Source organism: Xenopus laevis, chromosome 6S, assembly GCF_017654675.1.
Source record: "Xenopus laevis strain J_2021 chromosome 6S, Xenopus_laevis_v10.1, whole genome shotgun sequence".
In the NCBI taxonomy this organism is placed as follows: domain Eukaryota; kingdom Metazoa; phylum Chordata; class Amphibia; order Anura; family Pipidae; genus Xenopus; species Xenopus laevis.
The window spans coordinates 115,321,696-115,348,969 of NC_054382.1; the positions used below are offsets into that span (position 1 = coordinate 115,321,696).

The 27,274-nt window shown below is 39.5% G+C and overlaps 1 protein-coding gene across 1 annotated transcript in view; it reads left to right on the forward strand.

Moving 5' to 3' along the window:
- nipal2.S (NIPA-like domain containing 2 S homeolog) overlaps positions 1-26,163 on the forward strand; it is a 48,645-nt gene extending 22,482 nt beyond the window's left edge. The window contains 8 exon segments of the mRNA NM_001086029.1: positions 160-219; positions 8,451-8,572; positions 18,419-18,515; positions 18,911-19,046; positions 20,879-20,967; positions 23,270-23,333; positions 23,966-24,060; positions 25,672-26,163. Of these exon segments, the coding sequence (NP_001079498.1) occupies positions 160-219; positions 8,451-8,572; positions 18,419-18,515; positions 18,911-19,046; positions 20,879-20,967; positions 23,270-23,333; positions 23,966-24,060; positions 25,672-25,733 (725 nt within the window). The 3' untranslated portion in view covers positions 25,734-26,163.
- The last annotated feature ends 1,111 nt before the right edge of the window (positions 26,164-27,274 follow it).

Consider the following 27,274-nt stretch of genomic DNA (forward strand, 5'->3'; position numbering starts at 1 on the left):
CTTTTATGTGTCTTGGTGCCCATGTACTGTGTAAAATTGTGCAGGAGCCACAACTGCTGCCAAACGATCCTATATCACTTGGTTAATATAATGTCACAACTAGGAAGATGTAGCATTTTTACATTACATACATATTCAGTTTCTTTACATTTCCCATAGGAAGTGCTGCTATATCTGTGGTGTTCCTGAAAGAAACCCTGAGGCCGTCCGATATAGTAGGTAAGCAGAGAGCGTTTTCTGAAATCGTTTTAAAATATACCTGGTACAGGTATGGGTTCCGTTATCTGGAAATCCGTTATCCAGAAAGCTCCGAAGTACGGAATGTCCGTCTCCCATAGACTCCATTATAATGAAATAATCCAAATACTCAAAAAGTATTTTCTATTTATCTCTAATAATAAAACAGTACCTTGTACTTGGGCCAAACGAATATATTATTAATCCTTATTGGAAGCAAAACCAGCTTTTTAGGTTTATTTAATGTTTACATAAGTTTCTAGTAGACTTAAGGTATGAAGATACAAATTACAGAAAGATCTGTTATCCGGAAACCCCTAGGTCCTGAGCATTCGGGATAATAGGTCCCATACCTGTACTGCTATAAATAACCTTTATACGAGAAAAAAGTGACATCTTAATTTAAAGTTGTCTGTTCACATTGCAGGGCTCTTGGGCTTCAGTGATTACTGATTATTATTATATGCAGTTCAATTGATAGTCATGGCTTACAATTTGTCTTGGGAAAAGCAGCCAGTGATTAATGTGTGAATGGTACACAGGGGTGCAATTTTCTGCCCGTGTGATGAATGACTTGTTGGGCAACAAATTACCCCTCCATTGGTTTTGAGTAGCTGCCTGACTGTTGCATGGTGGTAACATTATGCCACAAATAAATGTTCCTAGGGCAGGACAAGATATGTTCAACCTGAACCTGAACAGGCCTTCCTGCATTACTAGAGCTCCCTCCAACTCTGGACTTGATCCCAGTTTGCTTCCTTAGTGCCAAGGTAGTACCCCAGATTTGCTAGGGTACCAAGGGAATACACCGGCATTAAGGGGCAGATTTATCAAGGGTCGAATTTCGAGTTTATGGGAGTTTCTAGAAACTCCCGTAAATTCGAAATTCGAAAAAAAAACAGACCAACATTTATTAAAAAAATAGAATTTTTTAAATTTGGGTGAATAGGATCAATCCGAAAACTCGAATCAAATTTGATTGATGGTTTGTTTTTTTTTTAAAAAAAAAATAGATTTTCAAACGTCCACCATATGACTCCAAATTGGTTGTAGGTGGTCCCCCATAGGCTAAAACACCAATTCAGCAGGTTTTAGAGGGCGAATAGTCAAATTCTTAAAGGGACATTTCAAAATTCGAAAAAAAACAGACCACTCAAAATGTATAAAAAGAAATAGAATTTTTTAAATTTGGGTGAATAGGATCAATCCGCAAACTGGAATCAAATTTGATTCATGCTTTTTTTTTTTTTTAAAAAATAGATTTTCAAACGTCCACCATATGACTCCACATTGGTTGTAGGAGGTCCCCCATAGGCTAAAACACCAATTCAGCAGGCTTTAGATGGCGAATAGTCAAATTCTTAAAGGGACATTTCGAAATTCGAAAAAAAACAGACCAATCCAAATGTATAAAAAGAAATAGAATTTTTTAAATTTGGCTGAATAGGATCAATCTGCAAACTCAAATCAAATTTGATTCATGTTTTTTTTTTAAAAAATAGATTTTCAAACGTCCACCATATGACTCCACATTGGTTGTAGGAGGTCCCCCATAGGCTAAAACACCAATTCAGCAGGTTTTAGAGGGCGAATAGTCAAATTCTTAAAGGGACATTTCGAAATTCGAAAAAAAACAGACCAATCAAAATGTATTAAAGAAATAGAATTTTTTAAATTTGGGTGAATAGGATCAATCCGCAAACTCGAATCAAATTTGATTGATGTTTTTTTTTTTTTTTTTTTTTAAAAATTGATTTTCAAACGTCCACCATATGACTCCAAATTGGTTGTAGGAGGTCCCCCATAGGCTAAAACACCAATTCAGCAGGTTTTAGAGGGCGAATAGTCAAATTCTTAAAGGGACATTTCGAAATTCCATTTTTTTTTTTTAACTCAAATCGAATTTGGACTATTCCCTAGTCGAATTACACTAAAATAAACTCGAAATTCAAATTTGAAAATTCAAATTTTCAATTTGAAACTTAATAAATCTGCCCCTTAGTGTCGCTGCAAGGTAAATCCATTGCTGGTAGCAGTCAGGTTTTATAGCAGCAAGAATTAGCAAACATGCAGTGATTGTGAAACATAAATTTAGGTTTGAACCTAGAAGAACCCCTGTGTTTCCGCCAGGCGCTTGGTTTCTGATTATTTATTTACCAAGTTCCCACGCTGATGTAGATTAGTGGAGTCATCCTTAAGCAGAATTCAGATGGCATACACATGTTTGGAGGAATGCAAACCCCCTACTTTTGCTCTATTTTCCATTACTCAGTCCAGAAATGACTTAGCATTTACTTGGAAGCAAAGCAACTTCTTTATTCCTTTCAAACCAAATGGAGCACAATGAATGAGATGCTTGCCATATGTGTGTCTGTATACATATGGGTTTTAATTGGACTGTGCATATAGTATATACTTATTGACAGCTCTGCCTGTAATGTTGATATGACATTGCTTGCAGTACTGGAAAACGATGAGAAATACCATTGTGATTTGAAAAGCTGTCAAACGTACATTCAGTTCCTTCCCAGGGGAAATGGGATCATTCATACGACTGCCTACTGTATTTCTTTTACAGTTGACATTAAAGGGCCATTAACACTTATTTTCTATAAGTACAGAAGGTTACATTATGAAGCATAAAGTAGATTGCTTGATGCGTTATGGATTGTCCTTGGCAGTAGCCTATCTGTCCATCCAACTGTTCTCAATGTCCCTCTGCTTCTCCTGATACTTCTCACCAATGTTCCTTCACTGAGGCTTAAGACAAAAAAGATCTTTCGTTGCCGATCAATCGATTTCATTGCAATCAGACCAATCCTTCAAACTATCGTGAGGTCAGTGGGTATCGAACAATCGTGCATCTTACGATTTTTTTGTCTGAAAATTGATCGCCCAGGTTAAAAAATTTTAAATCGGTCCCAGTGCAATCTATGTTTGCAGGGCCAAGCAAGCGGCTACCCTCCATTTTCCTGGCAATATCGCTTGAAATGGTCTTTTTAGTTGATGGACAAATCGTACATTTAAACGATCGTTTCTTGTGGTCTCACGATAACGAAAAGATCTTTTTAAAAATCTTTACATCTATGGCCAGCTTTAGACTGAAAGTTCATGGTTTTCATTAGCTGGTGGAGCAATCAAGAGAATTCCTTCTCCAACTGAGCTTTGGTGTCCTCTGCTGGGCAGGCAGTTTCCCATTTAAGGTTTATCCTCCTCTTTTCTGGGTTTGTAGAAAAATGATATGTGAAAACTTTCTTTTTCAGGGTGGCTTTTGCTAAAGTTCATCTTATAATATTCTCATGATGTAAAATGCTATTAATCCTATGGCAGGAGTGCCCATACTCAGGCCCAGATTTGTGGTGAGGTCACAAAGGCCCGGGCCTAGGGCGGCAGAATATTAGGGGCGGCATGCCGCTTCCCACACTCGCACCGGATGGGGGTAAGTGGGCGGGCACTAGGACCGTGCGGCTGGGCGCCAGGACAGCATGGCCTCAGGGCGTCCGCCCACTTAATCCGGCGCTGCCCATACTTTACTAATGTGGAGTCTACTTTTAGTGATGATGTCCCATTAGGATTTGCATTCATAATAGCATTGTTAGCATTCTGTTCCATGGATAATATTATTTATATATTCTATTGAGTTATGAGAGCATTTATAATTATATATTTACGAAACAACAATTTCTTATGTAACCATAACAGAATAAATATCTGAATGAAAGGAATTAAATCGGAGGGTGATTTAGACAAGCCATCAGAGGGCCCCATAGATTGGCCAATAAGGTGCCGACTAAACCCAAAATGTCATTCAAGACACTTCCTCCACAAAGATGAGAGAATTAATTCCCTACAGGGTGCTGGATGCTTACTATCCAAGGCTATTTTCCAGGTGGGTAATATTGTCCTCGAACAATGCAGGAAACCTGATAAAAGGTTTTTTTAAGCAAACTGTTGGAGACAAGGAAACACTACAAAAAAAACTGAAGTTGGGGTCTGTCAGCAGAAGTAGCGGCTTCAGGCCCCCAATCCAACACTGCACAGAGCTATTGGAAATGTTGATGTGCACCTCATCCAAAAGGTCTCCATAAACTCCACTAGATGATTAGATTGTTGGCCCTAAGGACTAGCATGTGGGTGGCCAAATCGGACCTAGTTACACAAATCTGACATGCCTGCGTATGATGACTTGTACTAGGCACCTTAAGTACTCTAAAACATGGTATTAAAGTGTCCAAAATTGTCTCATGTGCCCTTACCAGTAAGGTGAAAATTGTCTCTAAACTATGAATCGGATCTGACCCAGATTTTCTCATTACAAAGTTCTCCAATCATTTTAGGCTCCAACAGAAGGAGAAGCCAAATTATTTCGCAGAACAGTTTATTTACACGTCTTCATAATTTTCCATGTGAATGATGCGGCTTCTAATGAAAACATCTGTTTTGCTGGTTTCCAGCTAGTGTTATCATTAGTAAGTTGTTTCTGTTGTGCACTGTACATACTTTCTCATAAGCCCTGCTTGGATGCAAGGTACCCGGCGTCATGATTGCTGCTTTCTACATGATACAGGTTTCAGATTTCAGGCTTTACAATGATGAATTCTAGGATGGTTGTGTTTTAGCTCACGGGAATATAGAAACACAGCCAGGTCAACTCATATGAGTTTTAAAGGAGTCACCCTATTTTGCCCCCTCACAACTGGTCAGCTGTAGTAATAGCCCAGTATCCCACTTGCTATAATTTGCACCTGAAGTAACAAGTAACTTCCTACAATTTGCACCTGAAGTCATTACTAATCATGCCCATCACATTTAACCCATGACTAAGTGCCCTGAGTGGGTGCGAAATACGTAGGGCGGATGGAGATGCAAATTATACGTTTTTTACTCATTTTCGGTCGGCCCTGCTTCTTCTTCATACCTTACTTTGCCGTTCCGCTCCCTAAAGCTGGGGGTCTGGGGCTGGTGCACCCGGATTACATTTACTCTTTGGTGAGTCATTTACAATTTATTCTGGGGCACCTTGTTTCTCCTAATATTTGTAACATCACATTTAAACCCCCTGGTTAAGAAGTTTGAAAACCCACTCTCTGATATAGGCAGCTTTTTACTAGAACTCAGATCGAGATAGGACATTTAGGAGCAGGGGCTAAAACACGTCCTATAATCTGTTGCTTAAAGGAGAAACAAACCGCTTATTAAAAAAACCCTACCCCCCTACCCCACATAGACCCCCCTCCCTCCTCACCCCCAGCCTAGCTGCTACCCCAGGCAAATGCCCCTAACTTTTTACTTGCCCCTCGGTGCAGATTCAGTGATCGGAGTTCACGGCAGCCAACCAGCTGAATTTCACTCTAGCAGATTGTGGTGAACATTAACCTCACTCTTTGATAAATATACCCCCATAACTGTTATTCCCATTGACTGTAATCGGATACGCGTGGGTGTGAACAGGGGCAATTTTGGGGCTGCTACTGCCCCCCTCTCCCGCTTCTCACTTAAAAAGCAGCGTCGCTAGTGCATTGAGCATAATATCGCTCTCTGCACTAGCAGAGCCGAATTTCTGGGTTAAACCCCGGAAATTCGGCTCTTAAAGTTACAGGAGATGGCTTTTTACCGCCCCTTGTAACTGGCTGCTCGCTGCTTCCTGAGCCAAGGTTCTTACCCTGGGTGGCCCTGGGTGTGAATGGATTTTTGGGATAAAAAGCACACTTACATTTTGGGCATCAACCAGTCGAATAACTGTAGAGGAAGAAGACCCCGCAATCGCAGGGGGGCCCGGGAAAAAAGGGGGACCCGGACCACAGGGCCTGCTTCCCCTATAGCATTGAAATGTTGTAGACAGGCGCTTGCAGCAGTGCACTTTTGTTACACTCCTGCATCAAAGGGAACACTGTTTATATATAAACTACATACATTTTTCAAGGCAAAACAAACACTTTATTATATGATCATTGTGTGGATGTAAATCTCTGCTGTTACATTAAGCATCCCTCATATACTGTAGGTTGAAATGAAAATGTCAGAATGCTTGCTGATGGAACCATTTCAGTGGCACTGATGGAGTATATAAAAGCCGCTTATCAGACAGATAATGCCATGTATGGAAGCAATTAGCTCATGTTAAAAGGAAAAAATATGATATAATCTAGTCAATTCTTATAAATCTTGATTCTCCTTTGGGATGGGTGTTAACAGAGAGAGAGAGCGAATTCCAGATGAGTTTTCTCATAGAATGTTGCCTGGCTGCGCATGAGTTTGTTTATCTTGCTGTTTCTGCAATTAAATCCTAATCTCACACTGGCTCTTAGAAATACTATAAATACTGGTCCTGCCAATGTTTTCTATGCTCGAATAACAAAGTACTTTTTATTGCATAAAAATGTCCTTATTTTGGGGAGACATTTCTGTTTCTTTGAATTCAGTGAACAATTGTCTGAATATTTTTAATAATAATTGATGTGCAAAATGTGATATATTAATAAATACAGTTGTAAAATATCAACATTTTCTCACAGGCCTGGAACAAAGGGTCAGTTATTTAGCAATAGTCCCATAACCCTCGGCAACCTATAATCAGTTTGTTTTGTCTATTATCATGTGATAAGAATAATCATCGATACACTTGTCATGGTAAGAGTGAAACCAGAGTAACTTTAATGGGAAGCAACTGGCACATGCACTATTTGTCTATATATATATATATATATATATATATATATATATATATATATATATATATATATTAGGGATGCACCGAATCCAGGATTCTGCCTTTTTCAGCAGGATTCGGATTCAGCCGAATCCTTCTGCCATGCCGAATCGAATCCGAAACCTAATTTGCATTTGCAAATTCCCCCAAAACCCTACAAGTCCCATCTATTCCCCTACTGCCCGGTGAATTCTCTGGCTGTGCAGGGGAGCCGACGGCACTTAGCACACTGCTCAGTGGAATAGGTACTAACATGAAGGCGGACCTGATAGGGAACCAAAGCCTGTTTTTGCCTGTGTGACTTAAAGGGCATGTAAAGGCAGAAAAAATAAAATCCAATTTTTACTTTCTTTAATAAAAAAGAAATATATCTCCAATACACTTTAATTCAAAAATGTGTACCGTTTTTATAAGAAACCTGACTGTATGCAGTAAAATTCTCCCTTCATTTACTGCTGTGGATAGGAATTGTCAGATGGTCCCTAACTGCTGAGCAGGGAAACAATCATACTTATGAACAGCAGGGGGAGCCCCCGCCTTACTTCCCAGCCATGCAGAACTCAAGCAGCTTTGTTTATGACGATCCCTAAGCAGCCCAGACCACACCGAGCATGTGCATAGTCTTAGTCTTGCAAAGATGTATAACAAAGTTACAAGATGGTGACCCCCTGTGGGCAACTTTGAAAGCATAAATTATTTGTTTGATTAGGCTTGTGGTGCAGTAAGTTCATGTTTATATTTAGTAAACAAAATACAGCATTTCTAGCCTTATTCTATTTTAGACTTTACATGCCCTTTAAGGGCTGCAATTTGGCTGTCCTCTAACTACTGTGCTTCTGGTAGGGACCATTAGGACACTGCCACCCTCATTTGAAACATGGACTGTAAGATATCTATAAGGAGCTCCAATAAAGGGGCCATTTTTCAAGATTTATTTATTTATTTTTAGCTCAAATTTTTAACCGTTGCATATTATATATCAGTCATCTCACTGCCAAGGTTGGATTGACCTTCTGACCTTCCCAAATTTCGACAAAGGGTCATAATGTTATTTTCAGAAGAGTTTCAACTGTTTTTAAGAACCAATTTTGAAAACTTTCTTTAGCCGGAGGATTTATATTTTATAGCCTTAAATTTAAAAAAAAAAAAACACCCCGATACCAATTGTTAGTGCAGGGTGACTGGTGATTTGTGAATTTCCTCTGTTATAAAATGATGTCGGTTTCGGCCTGCGGTCTATTATTTTGTGTTGTGTGAGATAATGTAATATTGGGAAAACTTGCTGAGATTTATAGGCTGGCTGAGCGAAGCCTTGCTCTTTTTATTGCATCTAATATAGTGTCTCTGGGCTGTAATAGATAATGCTTATCAATTTCACAACAGCCTCGCACAAACCTGGAATATCTGGACTTTTCTACATTATATTAAATTAAAAAAGAGAGAAAGCACAACCCTCTGTGTCATCCGTTTTTAATGGGTTTTTTTTAAAATTTCTTATTTATAGGCGGAACCTTGTCAATTGCAGGAACCTACCTCTTAGTCACTTTTTCTCCCAATGTATCGGAAGAAATAACCGCCTTGAAAGTGCAGAGATATGTTGTGAGCTGGCCCTTTCTACTTTATTTGGTAAGTGATTTATATACTGAAATAAATAGTGATCGTTAAATACATACATACTCAATTGCTCAATTTTAAATGGCTCCCGATTTAGTCATTTAAAGCTAATTTTTGTCATCTGAAACTAACAGACCATTAACACCTCATTTATTTGTGCCACACGTCTCATAAAGTTTAGATGTTAGTTATAAAAATGTAATTTAATTAAAAGCTGGAGTCCTAAAATGACAAGACCTTATCTGATGTAGCAAGGTTCTGTAGCAACTACGTTGCCATGGGAGGTAGCCCCTGCAATGTTTCAAGAAGATGGTGATTTTCTGTGCCACAAAGAAAAGAGGTAGAATCAATACTGTATAGACTGGTTACACTCATGAAAGTGATCACATTCCTTTATAGACATATCAATTCTCCCAAGCAATTACTAGACATCTGATATACCAAATCATGGGAGAAAGAATTGGGATAACTCAACAGATTTAGCATGGGGGAAATTTCAGAGAAGCTAAAACAATAACATCTTGAAGAGGGCTATAAAGTACTATTTTGGTGGTGCCTTACACCCAGTAGATTAGCATTTATATATCTTGAACTCGGGGACAGTTGCTTTAGAGCAGAGGTCCCCAACTTTTTTTTTACCCCTGAGCCACATTCAAAAGTAAAAAGAGTTGGGGAGCAACATAAGTATGAAAAAGCCCCTGGGAATGCCAAATAATGGCAGTGGTTGGCTATTTGGTAGACCTTCTGTGGACTGGCAGCCTACAGGAGGCTTTACTTGGCAGTATACTTTAGTTTTTATGCAACTAAAACTTGCCTCCAAGCATAGGCGGAGGGTGAATTTTTTGTTTGGGCAAACTAAGTCTAATGTTACTTTAACAGTTTCTTCACCAGCGATTTTCTGCTGTCTGAGAAACGGCTGATTCAATCCAGGAATTCAAAAATAAGTACCTTCTTTGTGGCCACTGAGAACACCATTTTGGTAGTTAGGAAAGGACAAGGTGCTCCAGAATAAATTGTAAATGACTCACCGAGTAGTAAAAGTGGTCCGGGTGCACCAGCCCGAGACCCCCGACTTTAGGGAGCGGTACGGCAAAGAAGAAAGCAGGGCCGACCGGCACTCAACGGATCCACAGGACCAGAGAAATTGAACTAAAAGAATATTTTATTTATACAAAGTTAAAAGTATATAAATCTGCATCTCCATCCACCCTACGCATTTCGCCCCCATTCAGGGAGTTTAGTCATGATGACTAGGTGCCCTGAATGGGTGCGAAACGCGTAGGATGGATGGAGATGCAACTGGGAGCAACATCCAATGGGTTGGTGAGAAACATGTTGCTCAAGAGCCATTGGTTAGGGATCATTGCTTTAGAGGGTGCATTGTGCCAGGAACTATGGCCTGCAAATGGTGGTGATGTCCTCAAGCATCTAGATATTGGATATGGGTATATAACTAGATATTTACAGTATTTAATGCTAATTTACAAAAAAAAAAGTCGCATTGATGGGAGCACCACCACAAGGTGCAACAAACACACAAAAGGTTAACTAGCCAAATATTCTTAGCTGCTAGAAAAGTCTTGGCGAGATGCTGGAAGTTCTCTTCTATAAGTGGACTGGTTGCAGGGGGTGGAGGGGGATTCGGTCTGGCAGCTGGTTGTGGGGGGTGAAGGGGGAATCAGGTCTAGCGGCGGGTGGCAGGGGCTAAAGGGGGATTAGATCTGGCAGCTGGTTTGGGTCTGGTGGCTGATTGCAGTGGGTGAAGGGGGATCGGGTCTGGTGACTGGTTGCAAGGGGAAAGTGGGATTTGCAGTGGATCACTTTGAACAAATGGAGGAGATGGGAGGGACCAGAGCTGGCCTTGAGCACCAGCAGCTGTCAGCCCGACTCTGTTCCTGATCCCAAAAAGCAAACCGAGAAGCCCTCTGTATAATGAACTGTATCTTAAGGAGAGGGAGGAGATTGAGGGCTTCTCAGTGAATGCTGATTTGTTTGACTTTGCTCTTTGGTATCAGGAAGTAGAATGTGGCTTTAGTTTTATTTTCAAATATTGCCCTGTCTAAAAAAAGAAGTAACAAAAAACATAGATAATTCCTAATTAAAAGTGTAGGGAAAAAGTTTGTTCAGCACAAGGCCCTATTCATTGAGCCATTGTTGAAAAAGGCAGTAAAGCGTCCCTTTAAAAGGCATATTTTGTCCCATTTTTGTCTTGTATTCACTGAATAGTAGACCTAGTCTACTACCGATGTTGAAATCTATAAACTGTAGAAGGTAGACAATAGATACAAGGTGGCTGAACACAGCAGAGCTGATAGGAGCCAATGGTTGATGTGCCATAACCAAAACATTTTTCCATGTACAGGATAAAAATAACTAGGGAATTAAAGCAATTGTGCAATTTTACATTTTGGTCTGTGGCCCTTTAAGAGAACTGTTGTTTTACTTCTTCAGAAGCCTCTTCCTTACGTATCCCCGAGTGCATACTTATTAGTATTCAATGGTATGACAGCTGACTGGCATCAATTAGTTCCATTCCCATCCTTCTCAATATCCTGGAGCATTCTCTACTGATTCTGTTGCTGTCATAGACCTTATTGATTCACCTTAGATGAACACAGCAGCAAGCTTATTGTCTCCATTCTATTCAAATGTCATTGTACAAATGAAGGAGCAGTACACAAGTGAATACACAAACAGGATGGCATTACGAGTGTCAGAATCAGCCTATTAATGATGTAAATGGAGGATTTTAGGAGATGAATCTGCCTTGTTTAGTTTATAAATATCCTCTCTGTATTGCTGCAGTCTGTCATTTTTAATATAATGATGTATAATGAATTCCAGGGGCATTGCTTCAAATGTCTTTCCAGTGCTATGCTATGAAATGCTAGTGAAAAACAGTTTATTTCTGTAATTGAAAATTCACCTTGGAAAAGAACATTTTACATTTCCTACTCAGGGGCCCAGATACTAGGTGCTCAAATTGGCACAATACACCAGATGGGTGCACTCCAATGTTTCATAATTAGTGAAGATTTATTCCAATGTGCTTATCACCAGTGGAATAAATCGGCACTAATTATGAAACATTGGAGTGCTTATCTTCATTACTAGTGTATATATATATATATATATAATCATGTAATTATTTCAAACTCATGGTTTTGCAGCTGATTTACATGTCAAAACATTCTCTGACTGCCCGAGGGTTGTGCTTTTTAGAAATGTAGACGTTCACATGCTGAAGGTGCCATCGATAGTAGCTGTAAACAAACACATCCTCAGAACATAAATATTGCAAAAGTTTTCTTTGTGATCTGCTGTATAAAGATTATAAAGAGTATAAAGATTATAAAGAGTATAAAGATTATAAAGAGTATAAAGATTATAAAGAGTTATGCATCCAGCTCATTCACCTATCAGCATGTTTAAACAGAAATCAACCCCTACCTCAGGTTTTACTACAATAAAATAATGTAAATTCTGGTTACCGACATTTACCTTCAACACGTTTAACATTCAAGCGTATTCTTATGCAGTGGTGCAACTACTAGGGGTCCACTGGAGCCTCAAAGAAACTGTAACTCTTCTACTTCACTCTCCCTATGCTGTGCCTCTCTCCTTCAACTCTCCTCTCATCACTTCATGCCACTGCCAACAGCAATACTTCTCTTGAGCTTCTGCCTGTCTCTAGAATTCCACACCATGACCAATGAAAATCTCCTCTTCCAAACCTTGAAATGCCCCTCAAAGACCCATATGTTTTGAAAAGCTTGTCTAATGCACCCTGATTGATTAACAATCATCATACTATTAAGAAAGACCATTTTTTTTAACATCTTTACTAGGCAACGGTTCCCCTGCCCCAGAGCCGGTCCAAGCCAGCCAGGTGACCTAGGCAACCTGGCTGGTCGTGACGCCGGCTGAACTCACATGCGTGGACTGCCACTCGTGAACTTGCGCGCATGCGCAGAAGCGCAAGAACTGCGGAGACAGCACAGAGAGTTGGGGGAGAGAGGGGACCAGACTCGGGGTAGTCGAAACAGAAGGTACGTGCCTGGCGCCCCCCGCCCCCAGCTTTGGGCCCTAGGCACCTGCCTACCCCTTGTTCCAGCCCTGCTTCGCCCTTAAAGTTTTAAGTTCTTGTGAGCAGATGCCTGTGTTCCTGTTGAGTCTGTATAAGTTCAAAGTATAATAAGTTCATGGTAAATCACTTCTGGTATTGTTACTACCATACAAGTACAGTGCTACAGCAAAAATCTTTTAAAGGGTTACTGTCATGGGAAAACATGCTTTTTCCAAAATGCATGAGTTAATAGTGCTGCTCCAGCAGACTTCTGCATTGAAATCCGTTCAATGAGCAGATTTTTTTATGTTTAATTTTGAAATCTGACATGAGGCTGGACATATTGTCAGTTTCCCAGCTGCCCCCAGTCATGTGACTTGTGCTCTGATAAACTTCTGATGATCTCTTTACTGCTGTACTGCAAGTTGGAGTGATAGCACCCCCTCCCCCCCAACAGAACAATGGGAAGGTAACCAGATAGCAGCTCCCTAACACAAGATAACAGCTGCCTGGTAGATCTAAGAACAGCACTCAATAGTAAAAATCCAGTTCCCACTGCGACACATTCAGTTACAGTGAGTAGGAGAAATAACAGCCTGTCAGAAAGCAGTTCCATCCTAAAGTGCTGGCTCTTACTGAAAGCACATGACCAGGCAAAATGACCTGAGATGTGCCTACTCACCAATATTACAACTAAAAAAAATACACTTGCTGGTTCAGGAATTAAATTTTATATTGTACAGTGAATTATTTGCAGTGTAAATTTAGAAATAAAAACTACACCATAAAAATCATGGGAGAATCCCTTTAACAACCCACCACCCAGACCATCTGGCAGATTATCTGTTTAGCACATTGAAATTAAGCATCATAAATCAGGACCCCCATCTGGCCTTCCATGGCCCTGCACCCCAATAATATATGTAGGGTCTGCTCTTCTTTTTCTAATGCCAAGGATTTAAACATCTTACCAACTTAGGGAAGAAAAGTTGACATTGCTGTTTAGGTTGCTCTACAGGCTTCATGAGATTGTTTTGCTTTCTGACCAGTAGGCTCGTAGGCAGTTACAATTGTTTGTATCTTTCCAGCAAGGGTCGATTCTCATTGGAAAGTTAAATCTACCTAATTTAGTATGTATTACTTCTGATCATTGCTCCACTATAATGGAAGCAAACCAAGTGACTGCTCGGGTGTCTAATTTCTAATATATGTTTATGAAAAACATCTTCTTTACATAAAAGTAGGGGGGCACTACCAATGTTGTGGGGCCAGGTACATTCTATTACACCACTGACAAACATGGAACATTGGCTGACACCTAACGAAAAAAAGAGACACATGAGTTGGTTTGTAACGATGAGTTGCAGATCTACATTTTTATAAACCAGCAAGAAGCTTTGTTTTTTTGGCTAATTTTCTTTTGTACTAATTATGCCTAATGTATCATTGGCAATGCCGTCACTTTCAGCACTTTTCCAGACCTGCCTTTCTAAGTTATCTGAAGGCTAATGTACATTTTGAGTTGAGGCAACAATCCAAAGTTCTGTCTGTTCTAAATCATTATCCATGCGACCAACAGATCCAGGAGTTTTTCATCATCCTTAACTTAAACAGATGTTTTAATTTTCTTTTCATTCTGAAAGAATCCGTGCCATCCAAAATCCTATTTGGATACCACCCCACCATTAGAAGTTCATTAGATTAGGCTTCTTGCTGCAGATTTATAAAATAAGACCATTCTGACCTCCTCAGTATGGTAATTTCATGTAATGAATCATTGCCCCTCTGTTCTACATCAAGTTCGCTTAGAACCCTTTTGTTATTGTCTGAAAATAATAAAAAATAGAATCATACTGCAAAGTAGAGACAATTATTGTCTTGGCAGACGTTTGCCTTGTTTTTGCGTGGATCCTTTCTTGAACGTAAGCTGTAAATCTGCTAATAATTCTCCATGTTTTGGGGAAAATAAGTTGTAAATCAGAGAAGAATGTACCCCTATGCCTACAGATCGTCACGCTCTGCCAACAAGGGGATTAATGGGAGGGTCCGCAAAAGAGCACTGATCTTTCACGCAATGGCCTACACACAACTGTACATATTTAGCAGGCACTGTGACTATTCTTTTCAAATTAAATTATATTTTTAGAAATCATTGAAACCAGAAAAGGAGGAATTAGCAAGAAAAAGCAGAAGACTTACCAGAAAATGAAAAGAGAAAACAGAACACATAATCATTGCATCTTTTTGTAATATTGTGTTGTACCGCAAAGAAGGATTTTTTTAGTTCATATTGCATCTTTTTTGTAATATTATGTTACACCACAAGAAGTTTTTATGTCAACATTTTCAGGCTGTAAGGGTGAAGTTACATGCAAGACTTTCAGAAGACAGAAAATGGTTGTATGCTTTAGGGGACATGTGACATGTCATTTACAGATTGTTTTACAGGGTCCATATTCTATTTCTTCTTTCTGTTCTGTTGCTTCCAGAGGAATAGTCACCTAAGGTAAAGATATGAGGAAAAACTATTAAGGATGCTGATCTGAAAGAAAGGAACCTGCAAATTGCAACAGGTGTTTTAATCGTCTTGGGATGTTGCTCTTATTGAACATTAAAACCATGAGTTAGGAATTACTGGGTTTGCTAATGGCCAGGGCTAGACCTTGCCTTAAAGGAAAATTATACCCCCCCAAAAATCTATCTATAAAAAGATATTGTATAAAACAACTCATATGTAAAACCCTGCTTCATGTAAATAAACCATTTTCCTAATAATATACTTTTCTAGTAGTATGTGCCATTGGGTAATCCTAAATAAAAAAACTGCCATTTTAAAAAATAAGGGCCGCCCCCTGGGATCATATGATTCACTGTGCACACAAATAAACCAAACAAACTATACTTCTTAGGTCACATGAGCCAATTAACAGACAGAGTTGTGTCTTTTGCTTCCACACTTCTTCCTGTTACAGTTAGAGCTGCAGTATTTCTGGTTAGGTGATCTCTGAGGCAGCACACAGACCATCACAAAATGGTGGCTCAAGGCAAGAGATGTAAAAGGGCAATATACTTAAATATATATACAAGTTTGGTAAGATTCTTTAATATGCCACTTTATATGATATAAACTATCTGTTGCTTAAGTATTCATTTTGGGGGGTATAGTTTTCCTTTAAAGGAAAACTATACCCCCCAAACAATGTAGGTCTCTATTAAAAGATACTGAATAAAACAGCTCATGTGTAAAACCCTGCTTCATGTAAATGAACCATTATTGTAATAATATACTTTTTTAGTAGTATGTTCCATTGGGTAATCATAAATAGAAAATTGCCATTTTAAAAAATAAGGGCCGCCCCCTGAGATCGTAAGATTCACTGTGCACACATACAAACCACATGTAAGGTCACATGAGCCAATTAACAGACAGAGTTCTGCCTTTTGCTTCCTCACTTCTTCCTGTTACAGTTAGAGTTGCAGTATTTCTGGTCAGGTGATCTCTGAGGCAGCACAGATAGAGTCACGAAATGGTGGTTCAAGGCAAGAGATGTAAAAGGGCAATATTTATGTAAATATATATTCCAATTTGGTAAGATTCTTTAATATGTCATTCAATTTGATATAAACTATCTGTTGCTTAAGTATTCATTTTGAGGGTATAGTTTTCCTTTAAAGAACCAAAAAATGCATTGTTCGGAGGCATAGTTTTTCTTTAGGAACAGTAACACAAAAAAAAGTGCTTTAAACGAATGAAAATATAATATAAGTACCTGCACTGGTAAAACTGGTGTGTTTGCTTCAGAAAGACTACTATAGTTTATATAAACAAGCTGCTGTGTAGCCATGGGTACAGCCATTCAAAGCTGAAAAAGGAGAAAAAGCACAGGATACACAGCAGATAACAGATAAGCTCTGTAGTATACAATGGGGTTCTTCAGAACTTATCTATTATCTACTGTGTGTCCTGTGTATGAATGGCTGCCCACATGATTACACAGCAACTTGATTATATAAACTTAAGTAGAGTTTCTGAAGCAAACACACCAGTTTTACCATTACAGCGCAACACTATATTATATTGTCATTCGTTTAAAGCACTTTTTTGGTGTTACTGTTCCTAAAGGAAAACTATGCCTCCGAACAATGCAGGTCTCTATAAAAAATAAAACCTTCTTCATGTAATTAAAGTGAATTACATGAAGCAAGGTTTAAGTTGTTTATGCAATTAAACCATTTTCATAAATAGTGTAGTTTTAAGAAGTTTGTGCCATTGGATAATCTTAAATAAAAAATCGAGATTTTAAAAATTAATGGCCGCCCCCTGGGATCCTAGGATTCACGGTGCACACAAACAAACCATACATGTTAGGTCACATGAGCCAATTAACGGACAAAGTTTTGTCCTTTACTCAGAGGCAATTTTGGGGCTGCTGCTGCCATGACTCTCCTGCTCTGCTCTCCTGCGTCGGAGCGGTTTAAAGGGGGGCAGCATCACTAGTGCATTGAGCACAATAGTGCTCTCTGCACTAGCGGAGCTGAATTTCTGGGCTTTTTGCTGCCCCTTGTAACTGGCCGCTCGCTGCTGCCTGAGGCAAGGTTCTCATCTTGCGTCATGGCAGGAGCGGCCCTGCTTTCATTCCCACACTTTTTACTGTAACAGTTAGAGCTGCAGTATTTCTGGTCAGGTGATCTCTGAGGCAAAGACCAGTGAGAGACAGTGAAAAACACAGAATGGGGGTTAAATGGCAATATTTATTAAAATATATATTACAGTTTGGTAAGATTCTTTAATATGCCACTAAATAATATAAACTCTCTGTTGCTCAAGTATTGCCTACCACTATTTTATAAAAATAAAATATTCAGTTCTTTCTATGGTGTTATACTTTTAACTCAGAAAATTTTCAACAAAGTGCCAGGTCAATGGCAAAGCTTCCCTGGCTGCATTTATCAGTACTACTCTGATTATTCATAGTCTTGGGTTCTGGATTTCTGCTTAGTCCCAACTATGTTGGGGAAGGAGAAAGATGAAAGAAGTGTGAGGTGTAGATGTTGGTCTCCTTTGACCTGTTTTTGGTTTGCAGCCAGTGGTATAACTATAGAGGAAGCAGACCCCACAGTCACAGGTGGGCCCAGGAGCAGGGGGCCCCAGACTGTGAGGGTCTGCTTCCTCTATAGCTAATAAAAAAAAGCCTCCTTTCCAGTCGCTCTCTTACCTACAGCGAGGAAGGGGGACGCAGGTCGGATGAGTGGGCGGTGCAGAGTCAGGATGTGGGCGGGCGAGATGGCAAATGGGTGGGAGGATGGGCATGGGAGTGCGGAGGGCCCCTCTGAAGATTTGTTTTTTTCAGGGGGACCCGGAACACTCTAGTTACGCCACTGTTTGCAGCAGGTATCTTAGTGACCACTACCGTTAGATAAAAGGCTGTCTGTATTTATCAGAAATTGTCTCCCACCTGCTGAGAATAAGAAGTATTTACAATTAGTAATTGAAGCCAGCGTCCAATCTGACGCTGGTGTTAAAGTCAATGGGCTTCCGAATAGTGTTGAAAATAATTTTGACGCCGGCGAAATTTCACAGGAGATTCGTGAATGTATTCGCCGACAGCTAAACGCAGAAAATTCGCCGCAAATTCGTGCCAGGCAAATTTATTCGCCCATCACTATTTACAATTTAATGTACTCATAATTGATGGAAATCTATGTTTGTGTCCCTATTGGAATAATTGTCTGTGCAAGGAAACATTCGTGCTTAGTGATGTAGACAATAATTCTGTTTATCTCTTTTGCAGATCATAGAAATAATAATCTTTTGTGTCTTGCTGTATTTCCTTGAAAGAAAGGGACTGAACCATATTGTGGTTTTGCTGCTGCTGGTATCGCTGCTGGGTGAGTGCATTTGTTGTGTGATACAGTGTGAGCCCTTTGGGGCACTTTTATACTAGATTTCTTTTATTGTATCATGTGATGTTTATCTGATCAGTTCTAAGCAGAGCAACATCACTAGACTTTGTGTTTGTTTTAAATTCTCTACTAGACTTTAAAAAAAAAAAAAGAAAGACTTTTACATTGGTTTTAATGGGCTTACATGTTATAACGGAGACATAACCAGAATTTATAAATCCCCAGTGTTTCAAATATTTTTTTGTTTGTTCACATAATCATTTTAAACCTTTTTTTGCAACATTTAGGAAATACGAGGGTTACTACTTAAATGCTCTGCTCTCTCGCTAAATCAACATTTTAAAGACTATATAAAAATGTACTTACTTTCTTTATTTTAGCTTCATTGACAGTGATTTCTGTTAAAGCTGTTTCGGGCATGCTGGTACTGACATTTAAGGGATCAATGCAGCTGACTTATCCTATATTCTACGTCATGTTTGTGGTAATGGTGGTGTCCTGTGTATTTCAGGTCAAGTAAGTAGTACAGTCTTTTTTACTAATAAATGTAATTTTTTTTGTCTTGAAAGATGTGCTTGCCTATAGATATCACTTATACTGAATGAAGGTTGTTTCATCTGTAAATCATTCTTTATACACTCCATTCTTTGTCAAGATTAGATATAAAAAATATAAAGCAAAACCTTTAGGGCAGAGACACACGCTCAGATTCGGAGAGATTAGTCGCCCGTCAAATCTCCTCTTTTTCATCGCGACTAATCTCCCCGAGCTGCCTCCCGCCAGCTAGAATGAAAATCGCTGGCAATCTGTGCGCTTCATTTTCCGAAGTCGCCCGAAGTGGCCCCACGAGGAAACTTTAGAAAACGAAGTTTACCGAGTGTCATCCCGAGGACGATTTAGAGTCTAGGCGGCAGCTCGGGGAGATTAGTCGCCAGAGCCGGGCCAAGCCGGGCAGGCGCCCTAGGCAGCCTGCCCGGCTGCTGCGCCGGCTAGCTGCGCGCTTCTGCGCATGCGCGAAAAGACGCTTCAGCGCATAGACGCGTGAGCGCATAGACACTTCTGCGCATGCGCAAAACGACACATGCGTTCGCGTACTCGCTGTCGGCAGTGAAGGGACCGGACTAGGGGTAAGAGTAAGTACGTGCCTGGCGCCCCTCCACCTTTGCGCCCTAGGCACGTGCCTACTCTGCCTACCCCTAGTTCCGGCCCTGTTAGTCGCCCCAAAGAAGAGGCGATTTATCGCCAGGCTATTAATCTCCCCGAATTTGAGCGTGTCTCTCTTCACTTAGGGGGTTGTGGAACTGTAAGGCACCATTTGTCACTCATAACTCTATGTCCTCAAACAGTGATAGCTAGATGGATTGACTGATGGATAGAAGATGGGAGGTGAACATGCCCTACTTGCTTTTGTTTAAGTTACAACATACCTTGCAATAGGCCTATGATAAACATACGGCACAAATAATTTAAGTATTTAATATAAGAAATATTTTATCCCGTTACTTGAAGTTGCCTCTCGGTGTAAAAGCACTTGGCCTATGGCCTTTCATCTTAATACTGTATAGCAGCCGAACTCCTCTGTGATGTGTTTTTTAGAATAAGAGGAATATTATTCTCTACCATGCACGTCCCTTTATTCAACTTCATTAAATATATTAAAAATACAGGTATGGGATTATCCAGAATGCTAGGGACCCTGGGTTTTTCATATATGGGTTCTTATCATATTTTGGAAAACCACGTGGCTAGTTGTTTACTAAAATCCGATTATATCTCCTTATTTAAATAAAAACCCACAACCAAACTCCCATACCCGATTTTACTTTATTTATTGTTGAAAAAACATATTAAAATCGGTTCGGGAAAAAAACTCACACATTTTTCATCTTTTATTCCAAAACCGCTCAAATTTTTCGTGATATTGCTCGAAACCCCCGAATTCTTCAGATTTTTGGACGAAACTTAGCACAGGCCATGATATCTTCAAATTTGAAATGGCACCTGTGCTATTGACTTCGACAGGACCTCGACAGGTTGAAGATGAAGTATTTTCGGATTCAGACTTTGAGCAGCCTCTGGGTATAATAAATCTTGAAAAATTTGAGGTTTTTCCCCACTAAAAATGTCTGCTTTCTAGAAATGCTCTGTTTTAAATATGGAACTTACAGTACCAGCAGAGAGGTTCAGCGCTCTGATAACCAGCTAACATATTCAAGTTGAATGGCAGAGGCACTGCCCATGCTCAGTGTGCTCTGGTTTGCTGAGCTAAGCTTAGGGGGAGTGAGAAATGATGAAGCCTGCTCTCATACTCCTTTTATATAACTTCTATTTTGTTTGTATCTCCATAGGTTCCTAAATCAAGCCATGCAGCTATATAATGCAACTGAAGTGGTGCCGATTAACTTTGTATTTTTCACAACAAGTGCGATACTTGCAGGTATTACAGAGAAAACATTCATTGATCAGTGGTCAGTTTCAGGGTTTTTAATGGAGAATAGTTCAGTCTTATGGAGGCATTAGAGATACTGCTATATATTGAGTATAAACGAGATGGGTGCTACTTAAAGTGTAATTGGGGTACTCATCCTCATGCAAGGAAAGAAAGACAGTGGGGCAGATTCAGTAAAGGACGAATTGTGGCCAGCGACTGCTCCGCACACATCGCACCACTTCGCCAGGCGCAAAATCGCTACCACTACACTAATTCACTATTATGCAAAGTTGCGTCCTGGGTCCAATCGCTGGCGACTTTTCGCTAACGTTACTTCGGCAGTGTAAACATTTCATAGCGAAGATGCGCCACCGCTCGTTTGTGCCTAAAATACGCTAGTGATCTTGAGCTTGGGCCAATTTGAATAGTCAGGTACATTAAAGTTGTATGGACCTCTTTATTAGTGATGTTGGTGCAAATGCTTGAAGTGGCCACTTTTTATTACACATGTCCAGGGAAAGTTAATAAAGACAAAAGAGTTAATATTATACCCTACACATGAGCCCACTGTAAAATTAATGTTCCATATATTCTCAAATGTCTGGAGAAAAATGTTAAGCCAAAAAAATTTTCAAGATAGGACTTTTGCAGGCAATCCCGCTTAAAAAAAAGTCACCAGCATTTTTTAAACTTTAATGCATTTTCGGCTGACAGGATATGATGTAATTAACATAAGATTGAGGAAGATCTGGCTTCATTTTAGCAGTTCACCTGGTCTGAGGTGGCAAGGTCAACTCTGGCGAAAGAAGTAACGTTCAGTAAAATCCGCACATTACTGAATTTGCGGATTGGATTTCTGGCGAAAAGTCGCTAGCCACTTTGCCCTTTAGGGAATCTGCCGCTTTGTCTCTGCTTCCCAACATGAAGACCAGAGGTATTGATTGTACAGCAGGGGAGATGGAGTTTTAAATCATCGCCATTGGCCCTCAGGCTGGGAATTTATTCATATAAGTTCTAACCTTAATTGTCTTTCATGCTTGAGACACCTTTGCATTGTCTTGCCCCCCTCCCTTACATTGTAAACCACACAGCTTGGGAATCTATGGTGTATATGGACACTGAAATTATATTGCCTTGACAGAAAGTGAGTACAGCTTCACCATCTTCAGGGATCAGTAAGGCATCTCACGCGAACAGCCCCTGGTGAGGGTGGACATTGTTGATATATGGTGTTCAAAGAGATTCTCTCTAGTCTTCAGGGAAAAACAAATAAAATGAGTCATGTCTGTGTCATCTCACAAGCCGCACAACAAAACTTTTCACTTGCAATTACTTAAAATTTTGTAGTCTACAAAAACCCAAAGATTAAAGTTAAAGGGATCCTGTCATTGGAAAACATGTTTTTTTTCAAAACACATCAGTTAAAGTGCTACTGCAGCAGAATTCTGCACTGAAATCCAATTCTCAAAAGAGCAAACAGATTTTTTTATATTCAATTTTGAAATCTGACATGGGGCTAGACATTTTGTCAATTTCCCAGCTGCCCCTGGTCATGTGACTTGTGCCTGCACTTTAGGAGAGAAATGCTTTCTGGCAGGCTGCTGTTTTTCCTTCTCAATGTAACTGAATGTGTCTCAGTAAGACATGGGTTTTTACTATTGAGTGTTGTTCTTAGATCTACCAGGCAGCTGTTATCTTGTGTTAGGGAGCTGTTATCTGGTTACCTTCCCATTGTTCTTTTGTTTGGCTGCTGGGGGGGGAAAGGGAGGAGGGTGATATCACTCCAACTTGCAGTACAGCAGTAAAGAGTGATTGAAGTTTATCAGAGCACAAGTCACATGACTTGGGGCAGCTGGGAAATTGACAATATTTCTAGCCCCATGTCAGATTTCAAAATTGAATATAAAAAAATATGTTTGCTCTTTTGTGAAATGGATTTCAGTGCAGAAGTCTGCTGGAGCAGCACTATTAACTGATTCATTTTGAAAAAATTTTTTTTCCCATGACAGTATCCCTTTAATATTAGGAAAGCTTTGCCTTCAGTTAAGGATCAAGTCCTATCCAGTATTTTCCTTGCAATAAGTTCAGTTTATAGCTTTGTCCAGTTGAACACTCAGAAAGCCGTACCCCCTTCACATACCTTCTTGTTAGAGCATTATAATACAATAGGGAGGTCTTGGGAGGTGTCAAGGAAAGAATGAAAGAAGTAGAGTTCCTTCACCACAGTTGAGCCCACCTGTGTTTACAAACATAACACATAAGGAAAACATGGTGGTAATGCCAATGTTTTCTTTTCATTTTGTTCCAGGAGTAATATTTTACCAGGAATTTGATGGTGCTTCCATATTCAATATTTTGATGTTTATCTTTGGGTGAGTCTAATTACCTAACCTATATTACTATAAAATGTTCCCCATCTGCCCCCCATTCTCCCATCTTTCCGGTCCACTTGTGCTTCATTTGACCACTCACTTTCGACAATAGTGAACCTCAAACAGATGACAACACAGTAGACTAAGTAGAGTTAAGTAGATATGACAACATTAATTAGCTGCATGGTTATCCATTATCCTTGTGCTGAGACTGAGCATGAAAAATGCTTTATAACCTGTAAGCTCTGTACAAGAGTATTATACTTTGCAATTTATGATGTGAGGATATTGTACCTAGTACTAATTAATAAAATAATCCAAAATTATAAAAACATATTTTTAGTGAGCCTGGTGGATATTCACATTTTTCACTTGAGAATTGGACAGTTGTGCATTGAAAATAAATATGCATATACACTTACAACAAACAAATTAACAATACATTACAATACATTTGTATTATCTCCCAGAACCACTACAAAGTGAAAGCAGTAATAACAAACTGTATAATATAAGACAACCCAGCCTGTAACACTTATTTGCCTTGTGTATTTAGAGATGGACAATTTGTAGCCATTTAGCTGCCTCGTCATTTCAAACAGTCATCTAAGGCTGTACTTTTATTTTTGTAGGTGTTTTTTGTCCTTCTTTGGGGTGGTCCTGATATCCAAAAACCAAGAAAAGCGTGAGCCTCCAGAGCCCTTTATTAAAATCGGTGAAATCCCGGGTATGTATCACACCGAGGGAAGTTACATAGGGGAATTTGGCGGCATTTTTCTGAGTTGGCTTTGCCGAAAATGTATCTGTGCCCAACAGTATAGGGCGAATCTGTCCCGTTTCACTTCAAGAATAATTCGCGTAACGGCTGAAAAATTAGCAAAATTGTGATAAAATTCACGAAATGGTGAAAAAATTCACGAAATGGTGAAAAAATTCACGAAATGGTGAAAAAATTCACGAAATGGCAAAAATTCACAAAACACATTGAATTCAATGGCCGACAAATTATTTCTGACATGCACAATTTTTGACGCGAGTGACTTTTTATAGACGCGACTGTTTTGTCCAAATGCATTAAAGTCAATGGCCATCCGAATAATTTTGACATGCGTAAATTTTACTTGTGCGACAATTATGACGTGCAACAATTTTTTTTGTCTCAGCGGATTTTTCACCGGTGAATTTTCGGCGCATTTTCAGTAAAACATTTGCCGCAAATTCATCACTCCCGAATTTATTCCCCCATCACTAGTGCCCAAGTCTGGAAAATGAACACTGACTCTAATTAGTCTAATTAATACAGTGGTTATCAACGAGTAAAACTCCTGCCAATCAGTAGTTACGCTCTTGTGCCGTACTCACCATTGATTCTCATTCAATATTATAGGGTACAATGTTTGGACAATTCTAATGGATATGTGCTGATAAGAGCTGGTGGGGAAATACATGAATAATTCCATGTGTGGCAGTAACCTAACTGCACAGTAATAGCTCACACATACAAATAGTGGCAACTATAATTTCAACGATGGCTCTGCAAAGAATATTTATCAGTTGCATTAGTATGTGTATTATAGCTTGGTAAATGGGTTGGCTTATTAAGTGCCCCAAGTCATTTATTTCTTTAATCTCTTTGGGTTTTTCTGTCCTCCAAAAAATTCTTCCTTTCTGTTCTCTTGTGTTTGACCCTTGTCCTTGCCCTGTTGCTAAAATGCACCTTTCTCTTTGGGAGACGTTAGTAAGTTAGCTTTTGCTAATGGGGCAGGAAGTAAAAATTCAACATAGCGCCTGGGAAGATATTAGCTTGATGGCACAATTATGGCCTGGTCGGGAGAAGATAGGGACATGCAAATAAAGCATTGTACTACTTGCCCCTAGAAGGCTTGACTACATACACTTGCGTGCACAAGGGTTTTTCTGGCATCTACTTGGACAGTCTGACTCTGTATAAGCGCATATAATCTAGGGCAGTGCATTTGAACTTTCAGTTTAATAGGCTTATTAATCATTCGACCACATTATAACTTTATGATGATGTGTTGCAGAAAAATATTTTGGAGGCTATTGAATCAATTTGAGGCCTGCATTCAATGTTCCCTGTAAGCTCTGAACTTGGGCAACAGCTGCTAATGTCATGGCTATCCTAGTATGGCGAATCAGCTCAAGGAAACTTGCACTCACTGGGGGATTCTGACGGTACATCCAGTAAGATTTAGTGAAGGACAGTATGGTCATTTGGCAATGCATAAAGGTGTCTAGTGGTTTAGGATAACTGTGTTTTGGTATTCACAAATAGAATCATGTTAAATAATTATATTTTCTCGCTGTCTCTCTGCAGGGAAGGAAACAGTTGATGTGATCCAGCCAGAATCAATGTCATATGGGACCATGTCGAATTAGTTACTCATCAGCAGCCAAAGCCAAGATGAAAGAAAATGAAATTGGGTCATGGAGGGGATAGAATTTATTTATCGCCTCTGATTTTTCCGCTCTGCATCGTGCCTGCATTCAAATCACTTTATGATTTTTTCATGCAACCAAAAAAAAACCCGTTATGTTTTCCTAAGGGCCTTTGATGTCATTCTGACTTTATGTTTGAATGTTGTCATCCTATGTGCCTGTACTGTACCTGTTTGATGAATGACAAATCCTAAGCAGTCCTTACTACTTATTTATAGTTAATGTATATTTATTTTTAGTTTTCATGTGTTTTCAATGAAGAAAGGTGGCTTGTATGCATTTAGTCCTTAAAGGGCATGTAAAGTCTAAAATAGAATAAGGCTAGAAATGCTGTATTTTGTATACTAAATATAAACATGAATTTACTGCACCACAAACCTAATCAAACAAATAATTTATGCTTTCAAAGTTGGCTACAGGGGGTCACCATCTTGTAACTTTGTTAAACTTCTTTGCAAGACTAAGACTGTGCACATGCTCAGTGTGGTCTGGGCTGCTTAGGGATCATCATAAACAAAGCTGCTTGAGTTCTGCATGGCTGGGAAGTAAGGCGGGGGCTCCCCCTGCTGTTCATAAGTATGATTGTTTCCCTGCTCAGCAGTTAGGGACCGTCTGACAATTCCTATCCACAGCAGTAAATGAAGGGAGAATTTCACTGCATACAGTCAGGTTTCTTATAAAAACGGTACACAATTTTAATTAAAGTATATTGGAGATATTTTTCATTAAAGTAAAAATGGGATTTTATTTTTTTGCCTTTACATGCCCTTTAATGGGCCACAATGGAATCCTTTTTGGCGTTGCATTGTATGTTCCTGCCCTGGGAGCTGTAATACTGGCCCTTAATGGTCAGGCATTATCTCAAGTATTTACAGTTTCACCCAATGGACATCAGATTTGAAGTTGCACAAACAGCTTTGGGTGCAGGAACTGGAAAGTCACTCACTTTGATGCTTTCAGATCACATATAGACACTTCTTCCAGATGAACATGTGTATTTGTGCTCAGTAGCTAATAAAAGCCATGTATAAATACACACTGGATAAAGATTTGGGCACTTTGACTGACTCCGCAACCTGCTGGGCTTTGTATAGGTCCAAGTCAATGGCTTATTTAATATATTATAGGGTCTTATTCAGATATTAGTTGGGTGGACAGGAACATTTTTGGATGATGGATGCAGGCTACAGCTAACAGGTCTGTACCAAACCATGAGCAGATAGCTGGTCCGAGGGCAAAATGATTGGATGAACCTGATTTGGCTCAACACCATTTAGACACATACCTGGGCAACTCACTGCTCTCTCAATCAAAGCCTGGTATTACCAATTCCCAGGTACACACAAAAGAAAGGGAAGCATGCAGTTTATTACCACGTTCCATCCCAAATGGTTGCGGTCATTCCCTGACAAGAATTAATGGCATTTTCTTTTTAAAATCAGGGCCCTGTTGGTCTGCCAGTCCAGTTTATTTCTGTTGGG